General features: G+C 49.9%; 1 protein-coding gene across 1 annotated transcript in view; it reads right to left on the reverse strand.

The window, feature by feature from the left end:
- The window catches only part of LOC130392436 (nuclear factor of activated T-cells, cytoplasmic 1-like), a 60,883-nt gene that overhangs the window by 40,985 nt on the left and 9,898 nt on the right, over nucleotides 1-10,000 (reverse strand). The window contains exon 5 of the mRNA XM_056602922.1: nucleotides 1,375-1,577. Within this exon, the coding sequence (XP_056458897.1) occupies nucleotides 1,375-1,577 (203 nt within the window). The remainder of the gene's footprint in view (nucleotides 1-1,374; nucleotides 1,578-10,000) is intronic.

Here is a 10,000-nt window from a genome sequence, read left to right on the forward strand (position 1 = left end):
CTCACCGGTCTTCAACACACTCTTTACAGATTCTGCATGACGCAAGCGTTCTGTCACCCGATTGTGGTTGCTTAAACAAACGCAACACACAGCGCTGTTTTAACATTGTCAAACGGCGACCTTGCAGCCTTGCAAACTGTCGATGTACGATGAGATGTTGTACTACACAGCTTAGGAAAGAGTATTTATATTAGTCGAGAGCTGTGGGTTAAATGGCAGCGATGCAATAAGCAAGGTGAAGTGCCGACAGCTCAAAATATACACCGGGTGCGTGGTAACTGTAGGGAACGCTGTCAAACCAAATGACCCGACGACCACGGTGCCATTGGTGTTATCATTGCAAACACTGTATTATGGAACGGAATCAACTAGATGATGAAGGATTGACCATGATTCACATTAAGTGTTTCGTCACGTCTCGGACCAGTGTTGAGTCCACTTGTGTCGCTGTGTAATGGCGAGAAGAGAGAGTTTGAGAGTTCGACCAACCAAACTTTGACCTAGACCCTCTGGCGCCCCCCCCCCCGCCCCCTCCCACATGGAGAGGAAGAAGGTGCTGGCAGGAGAGCAAGACGAGATGGATGCGGTGTTATCGAAACGGACTGTTATACAGCTTAGTGGAAGAGGTCCATCGAAGCCCCTCCTCGGAGCGGGACATCTCGAGGGAGTGGGCTGGGGAGGGGTGGGGTGGGGATGGCTAACCAATGCAACCCCTGAAAGGTACCGAAGAATAGTGGCCGAGCTCGAAAAATAAAGGAAGGAAACCTTCGCCTCTACTAGAACTGATTAAATCAAAATGGCACTATAAGGCAGTCGGATGTTAAAGCAATCTTACTCAAAACCGCGAAAGATCCGTTTGCGGTCAAAAGTCTCATATGTCCCATAACATTTGCCAGATATCACCACTTCCCCCAAAATACTTGGACCGGACTCATGCACATATACATTCGAAACAAACGGAAAAAAAAATGGGAGAGCTCCACAAATTGGAGATCGATTCTAGACGCGCCCAAAAAACTAAATGAAAATGAATACATCCCAGGATTTCTGAAGAAAAAACTAACAACACACACGTTTTCATAGAAACACATCACAAAGCCATCATCAACTCAACACCTGTATTGCGATCGAGCGAGAGCCCCGAGTGTTCTGAGAGGAACCCCATGCAGCCCAGGAGCCAATACAGCACTAACGGTGGTGTTGGTGAACCTGAACAGCTCCGATCAACGGCTCGGCTCAATTTGGATAGCCCAGGTCAAATGGCACAGGTGCCGAAAGAGAGAGAAAAGTGTTTGTGTACATGATCACGTGATCGATGCCCGCATAGGGGAAGGCAGTAGGGGAGGAGGTGTGGGGGGGGGGTGGGCTACTCACATGGCTCTCATGTTGTTCTCGGGGAGCAGGGGGATCTCCAGCACCTTGGTGTTGGACTGCAGGACCTCGTGGCTTGCGGTGGACACGGTCTTGCCGGTGATGCGGTGGACCTGGTAGAAGGCGTGGGGGCGCAGCAGGCGGTCGTCCGCCGTGCCGATGAAGAGCTGCAGGGTGAGCGGCTCGTTCTCCATGTAGCCGTAGAGCTGGAGGACCAGGGGGAGAGCGGGGGGGGGAGAACGGGGGAGACAGGGAGTGAGATGAGGGCCAAGGGGCAGGTTTAAGTGGGGAGACTCAGTGATGGACTCAACAGCACCATCTGCAACATGAGAATGAAACTAACATTTGATGGATGGTTATATTTCAGCCCAAGGAGGTAAATCTTTTGTTTACCTATTTTATGGGGTTGGAGATCCCTACTATTTTACGACTCTGATAGCTGTGATTTAAAAACGGAGTCTAGATCTCTATCAGACTCTTGAGAATGAATTCCCAGGATCAAGAGACACAGTAGATATATGGCTCTATAACCTCCATTTTCATTCTATTCTAAAATATTTTTATGTAAAGAGCAATAACAAACAGGCAAGCAGTCAACACGGTGACTCAATGGAAAGCGATTAAGCAGTAAGCATGGAAATAATTCCTGGCCTCTCTCAAGGGACAATAAACATATTTTACATGGCTTTTGACAAAAGATTAATAGGGGAGCTGCATTTTTCCAAGAAACAGGTGAAGCAAATCACAAGGAAGATATTTGTAAATCTTGCTGAAAATAATACTTGCCGCCAACGCCCAAGACAAAATATGTTTGAATTATTGTGTCATGTTTTATACGGTCAGGCCATTGGAAACACGAGCACATTGCAAACTCACCGATTAATTCAATATCATCTCTTACACAATATCAAAATTCCCATCCGAAAATAGAAACCACACAAATGTGTAAAATGTGAGTCAGACATGGCAGACTTCATGTTTCTACCCAAACACTCAATAAAACCATGTGCAACACAATTGAAGAACAAATTAAAAATATTATTTTAGAAATCAAAGCAGGTTTCGCGTGGTACCGCGGCCTACAGCGGTGCTTAGGCAGCAGACTGGAAGCCCTGCCCTCAGCCTCTCAGTTATGAACACGCATTATGATCTTTATGAAGGCTGACAGACAGTGTCCCGCTGTGATGAAAGAGACGGCTGTATCGGAACCCCCGCTTCAAACAACAACTGCCTCTTCCGCTACACCGCCATTAGCCACCGCTACTCGCTAATAAAAGTAGCAACGTTGAAAAAAACAAAAACAACATGCATTTAAGAGCTGCTTTGGCCCCACACAGCACAATGTATACAATCTTCACCTCGCCACTTGACTGTTCTTAAGAATTACAGTCTTAACTGGGGAATGAGTGAAAGAAACGGACACATAGGCCAATTCAAGTTCTAAAAGTTTATTTTGTGATAAGGGATGAGCAATATATTTTTTTGGGTTGATTTCCAACCAACGTAATATGCCTAGCAAATGTGGTTCGTATTTGGCCCAACCTAGACAGACGTGAGGACCTCCCAGGATCCCCCTGCTCTCCTCAGCTGGTTATATTTGTACATGGGTGTTTTCAGGAGAATGGAAGAATGTGGACAAGCCGTCTGTGGTCGCGGGGAACCGTTGCTCTGCAAACCCCGAGTCCTCTAAGTCCACGCCGACCAACCGAGGGAATACCTCTGGTGGAGACGGAGACGGGGCTCCGCGGGCGGATTAAGTCGGAGCCCGGAGCATAACCACACATAAAGTAACCAGGAGTGTGTGATCATCACACTCAAACAGATCACACGTCCAAGCAAAATCGACGGTCCATCTGCATCGCCCCGCAAAATGGTCAATTATCTTTCTTAAACACACACACACACACGCGCGCGCACGCACTCACACACACACAGACACACACACGCACACACACATGCACACACACACACACACACACACACACACACACACACACACACACACACACACACACACACACACACACACACACACACACACACACACACACACACACACACACACACACACACACACACACACACACACACACACACACAAACTTATTCCGGGGGCCTATTTTTTTTTAGAGTTCCATCCGAAAAAAAAACAGTGAATCTGTCAAACGCAATACAGTTGCTCTGTTTACCTAAGGCTGAGCCGTAAAGCAGAAGGCAGGCCATGTATACCTTATGACATAATCTGATTAATGGCTTTATAATTACTTTTGAGAGAGGGGTCAAGGTGGTTGGGGGGATGGGGTTGGTGCGGGGGCGACCAAATTACATCATTGAAAGTTAGTCTTTGTAATTACTGAGGTGTCAGGGACATGTTGGTGTTTATAGTCTAAAAGCAAATGTGTGTTGGCAATGGACACTAAGCTTTTCTTGCCCAATAATAAACACAGGTGGCTCTCTTGAATTTGATGAAAAACTGTTGCGAAAATATAATATAAATGGCCGCATTACACCGTGAGTTTGTTTTACTTACAATAAAAATAACTGTCATAATTCATTGGGACTAAATCTGTCACCCATTGGGTGTCCGATCATGGATTGCGCCCCCATGATATTTTGTTATATAAATCCAATGGATTATTCATCTTTGTGCCGCATTTAATCCCTCTGTATATATATATGTATATTTATATGTATGTCTCCTTCCATTTGTAGGCAGTCATCCCCGGATTACACCAGGGAGTGGTAAAGCCAGGCTGTCACGCATCTCCCCCGCCACCGTCGCATATCTTTAAACTTTTCCTTTTTTTCATCGTGTGGGTGTCCGGGTCGTACGCGTAGTGTCTCTAGCAGCTGTCCGTCTCCGGTGAGCTAGCCACACATGCTAGTCATCAGTGAGCTATAGGCAAGGGGTCAGGAGCTTCTTGAAGTTCTCTCGTGTTTCCCGGGAGACCACTTCATCCCTTGCGGTGATCTCACCAGCGGACCCCAGCTCTGCTTGTTATATTTTAACTTGCGGTGTCACCGAGAGGCAATTATCCATAGCTGCACATGCTACCAGTTACTTCCACGCGGACAAATGGGAGCGAGAGCGGGGGGGGGGGGGAACCGAAGGAGAAAAACAACAACTCGACAACTGCGGGTGGAATAGAATAAACATGAAGGATGACGTTTCTATTGCGCAGTGAATGAAACGCAGGCAGGAAGGCTCTGTCACTGGGGGCACTGGTCGTCTTGTCACTTTCACTCGGGGTCCCTGCCCACACGCATCCTCTCGCTAGATTACAGAGTCTAAGGTCTCTGTGCCCTCTCTGGCCATTACCTCAGCCTGCGCCACGGCTGCAAGCGAGAGGCCCGGTCACCATTATCTCCCACCCACTCACCCACCCACGCCATGGTCGTCATCCTGCGGTAGCACACACAGTGTCTGGGGTGGCGTCTTCGGTCGAGGCTCCGGTGACCTCATGGGGAAGAGGAAGTGATTAATGGGGGTCAAGAAGCCCCCCCCCCCCCCCCCCCCCCGACTGGTCCACACTGGCCTCCGCAGGCCGCAAGAAGAGAGAGAAAAAACTACGCTTGGTTGCCCACGACCTCCCCTGAATCATTCGCCATGTGTGACCCCTGACCTTCCTCCTCCGGGGGCTCCCTGTGCTCCCCTCGCTCAGCCGCCTGCCCTGGTCCTCTCCTCGCCACTTGAAACAGAACTTCATTCTACCCTCATCGGTGTTATAACAAGGTGGGGGAGAGGGGAGCGCGAAGAGGACTCCCTGTGTCAGTGACAGAGGCTTCACGCATACACAAACACTCACGCACTCACACACACAAACACACACACACATACACACACACACACACACACACACACACACACACACACACACACACACACATACACACCTGTCTGTGAACTCGACGTTGTCCACTTTTGTCTATGACCTGCTAAGCCAGATGAGGGTGGCCCTAATTTTGACCAGATGAGGCTGCTACAGTTGTAAGGTCCCGCCTGTGTGCGGAGTGTGCTTATTTATCCTTGAAAAGATGTGAGAGCAATTTCAAATCAGAGGGGAGGGAGGGAGGGAGGGAGGGAGGGAGGGAGAGGAGGGAGGTTGAATGAGGCTAATTTCATTTAATTTTCACCCCCTCCTACCGCGATCCAGTGCAGTGCAGCTCAGCAGCACGTGTCCTTCCTCATAGCTCAGGATCAGCTGCGACGCACAGGGCACGGTCACTCAGGCAATAATTGTGTAATTGTGTGCAGCTGTGCAGTCCGGGGTCCTTCCTGATGATGGAGAGGGATCTGGGGCTAAAGGGCCAAGAGGAGCCAACCTGGTCCACTTTCCATCATCCGTCTCCCAGTCTCCTTTGGACCACAGCAGATTCATCATCACCAACGCTAACTTTAGAATCTCTTTAGTGCATGTGTGTGTCTCTCTTTCTCCCTCTCTTACTCAACCTCTCTCCTTCTCTCTCTCTCTCGGTTCGCTCTCTTTCAAAGTCCAATGGAACTCAAATCTGAAGAACATAAAAGCAGTTTTGCCTTTGTTCCATCAGTGCAAATAATGTATTACACCGTATAATGCAATGTGAAATGCGTAGAAAGAATTTTTACTCCTTCTATTCCGGGCCAATTTTCAAATGACATTTGCAAATTCGTTCCGCATGCAATTGCACTAAATAGGCGGAGGCCTTTAATAACAGTGACACATTCGCTGCTGCCTACAGTGGCCACAAGAATTGAAGAAATTGGAAGCGTGTAATCTCTAATAACGACCAACGAGCGGTAAGCAGATCTGTCTGGAGAGGCCTGGCTGGAAAGAGAGCGTAAACGAACGCTTCGGCCCCAAACGTCCTGCCTTCTATCTCCTCGCAGTGATTTCATCAGGAGCCCTGGAATAAAATGTCACAACTCATATGGTCCTCGTGGAGCGCTGAAGGAAAGAGAGAGGAGAGCAAGGACAGATGACTTCAGGGACCGGGGAGGAGGAGGAGGAGGAGAAGAAGAGGGAGACGCATGAGACGGTGGGGAGCTGGGGTGTGTGCGTGTGTGTGTGTGTGTGTGTGTGTGTGTGTGTGTGTGTGTGCGTGTGGGGGGGGGGGGGGGGGGGGGGGGGGGGGGCAGCAGACGTTTCAAGCTTTTTGACATTATGGCGCTTCTCTCCTCCTGCGCTGTGCACATAGTCACCGAGCCAGCCGCTTGCTGTAATCCATTAAAACTACACTTATCCAAGGAGTCTCCCTCACCAGACTCAACCCCCCCCTCTCAAACCACCACAGCTACTTTCCCCCAAACCTCCCTTTTTCTCCACTCTGCAGTGCCAAAGTATATGAACGTATATGAGATACATATGCATGCCTTTCATGTGTCGGGCTTTCTAGAACTCCAAACGAACCTCCATTTTATGAGAAGCTTAACAGCCACATCCATCCCAACGTTTATTTTGAACGGGGCACACCACCAGAGTTATGTCATCGGGAGAGGGGGGGGGGGGCAGACCAGGCAAATGCCAGACCAGTGTCTAGACCGGCGAGGGGTCCAAATTCCATATTGAAGGAATGGATACGCTGCTCTCTCTGCGTGCCATGTGGCACAGCCTTGCTAACCCACAGTTGGGTGGGCAGAGCGATGCGGGCAGGGATGGCTCTGCCCACCGATAGCGTAGCGGCAGCAGCAGCAGCAGCAGCCACCGCGCTAAACGTCTCCCCCCCATAAATCAGAGGCTGTCGGCGGTCGTCACCCTCCCGCTCAGACCCTCCGCTCAAATGATGTCCGTTTAGTGCCGTTTTTCATTCCACGTGGGTAACGCGTTTGTAATTAGTGGTGGGCCGACGCAAGGGCCGGGGAAACCCTGCGGACGCAGAGAACGGCGCTGCCCTAATGGCTGGCGTGAAGACTCCTCAGGGCAAAAGAATAACAACCCTGGCTCAACCTTTACCAGCACGGCGGGACGCCCGGCAGCCTTTCAAATATCAAACAAGAAGTGGCAACACGTTTAATGAGCAACAAATTAGCAGCTAGGGCATAGGGAAGTTGTGTACATAGGAGAGCTCTCTGCTCCTTTTTTCTTTTTCCCCGAGACTTATTGCACAGCCAGGAACCTCCCCGACCAGACAAGCCCCACATGTGCAGGGAGACACGGTGCCCAGGTTTTCTGCCTCAAGGTCTTTCATGTTTGCCGTGGTGGTGAAAAACACATACAGGGAGTTTTCATGCACATCGCATGCAGTTTGTACCGTGGAAGGGGATGGGGGGGGATGGGGGGGATGGGGGGGATGAGGGAAGCCGGAGGGGGGTGGATATGAAGTCACGCACACGCTAATGGAGATGGCGGGCCACATCCTGCAAGAAATTGCACCATGTCTGCTGCTGCTTTAGAGCTAATGAGAGGGAGCGAGAGGCTCAGAGAGCGACTGAGACAGTGAGGGATCGAGAGCGAGAGAGAGGGAGAGAGGGAGAGAGCGAGAGAGTTAGGGAGAGAGAGAGAGAGAGAGAGAGAGAGAGACCGAGAGGGAGAGAGGCCGAGGGAGTGTGAGACCAAGAAAGTTTGAGAGAGAGCGAGAGAGAGATAGAGATACAGACATTTAGCGACATGTAAAGTGTAGAGAGAGAGAGAGAGCGACAGAGAAAAGGGAGAAAGATATGGAGAGAGAGAGAGAGATACAGACATTAATGAAGGGTCAACAATGTATAGTTTAATTTACTTTTGGGTGAAGACAAGTCTATTCTATGGCCTAATCCTATTAAATATTTTGAGTAACTTCACCCTATCCTAACCATTACCACATCATCCTATATTCTAGTCTTTTCCCTGTACATCAACCCATCATTTTATTTTTTACTTTTCCCATCAAATTTGACATCTTATGTTGTATCATGCTTTACTTTTGTGCTTTGGCAATGTGTTTGTACGTTTTAGAATAAAGAACAGAGAATGAGGCAGAGGGTCCTATCGGTGCACGGTCCTACCTCAGGCATCGTATGGATACGATATAACTATGGTTAAAAAAAGTCAACATTGTTTACTTTTCCTTCAAATACTTTTGGGTCTTCATGTTCAAATGTGCGTTGTAAAAACCGAGCATAATGCCGATCTGTCTGGGACCATCTCCCCGGCCAGCGCTCTGAATATAAAAATAACAAAATTATAACTTAATTTGTTATGGCCTGTTGCCATCAGGTCCGGTTGGTGTTGAATAAAACAACAACCTCAGATTGATTGCCATCCGGCCTGTCGGCCGCACGCGCGCACGTGTGTATCTGTGTGTGTGTGTGTGTGTGTGTGTGTGTGTGTGTGTGTGTGTGTGTGTGTGTGTGTGTGTGTGTGTGTGTGTGTGTGTGTGTGTGTGTGTGTGTGTGTGTGTGCGACGAGGTGGGCCCAGGTTGTGGGTTTACTCCCTGAGCGTGGCTTCGAAATGTACTCTGTGGAAACGTCTACATGAGCTGTGGCGACGGCGAGAGAGAGAGAAGGGGGGAGTCTCGACCATATTGTGATCCAAACCATCCATGCACACCTCCCCCCCCCCTCCCCCCCCCCCCCACCGTTTGACTGATGTTGTGGTCTGCCGGAGTACATAGAGTGGAAAAGCAGGCCCGTGGCGTTGCGGCGGGCGCGGATCGCTCGTAGCGGCGGATGTGAGCAGCGAAAGCGAGAAGGTATGCTTGGACTTGACACAGAGGAGCACGATGGGAGTTCTGGGCGGCCCGGAGACGCCGAAAGGAGCGCTCGGGTGAGGGTGGGCAGCAGAGGGGATGGTAATGAGGTGGGCAACCCGCAGCCCTGGAGCTTTCCATCCATGCAGATTGTGGCTGGAATCTCTTATCCCCCCTTCTCCCCCCCCCAGCCCCACATAACCCCCTATTTCCTGCACCGCTCAAGGGGTTTCTCTCCAGCCAGCCGGGGTATGACGTAAATATGTCAGTTTGGCGGTTGGCCAGTATGAGGTTCCACTTTCTAAAGTCAAAGGAAAACGTTTTTTCTTTTAATTGTCAGCCCATCCCCAAAGAACCCCCCCTCCCCCCAAAATAAATTAAAAGTGCTTTGATCACTTGGACACTTGGATGTTTCTAACAGCGATGCTGTCACACCGCAGTGTGAGACTGAGCGTGATCGAGAGCAGGACAAATTGGTAGCATGGATGGAGATGCGGACCTGCTGTAAACGCACCACCCAGAGCGGTGTGTGTGTGTGTGTGTGAGTGTGTATATGTGTATGTGTATGTGTGTGTGTGCGTGTGTGTGTGATGGGGGAGAGGGGGGGGGCAGTTGGGTTCTGATACAAATCGACACACATCACAACACTCTGTATGCGACGGGCCTCGACACAGTGTGTCTTGTCGTGTTGTTCACCTCCGCCGCCACTCCTTCCGTACACTTGTCACAAGCGCTAACGGACGTGTGCCTGCCAGAGCGTGAGCGCAAGAAAACACGGCTGTATGATGAAAGTGTCTGTATGTGTGTGTGTGGGTGTGCGTGCTTGTGAGTGTGCTTGTTTGTGTGTGTGTGTGTGTGTGTGTGTGTGTGTGTGTGTGTGTGTGCGTGTGTGTCTGTGTTAGTGTGTGTGTCTGTGTGTGTCTGTGTGTGTGGATTCGTACGCATGTGTTGACTTGCATGTGTGTGTTCTGCGGAGCGTTTGAA

Source organism: Gadus chalcogrammus, chromosome 11 (assembly GCF_026213295.1).
Source record: "Gadus chalcogrammus isolate NIFS_2021 chromosome 11, NIFS_Gcha_1.0, whole genome shotgun sequence".
Taxonomy (NCBI): Eukaryota; Metazoa; Chordata; class Actinopteri; order Gadiformes; family Gadidae; genus Gadus; species Gadus chalcogrammus.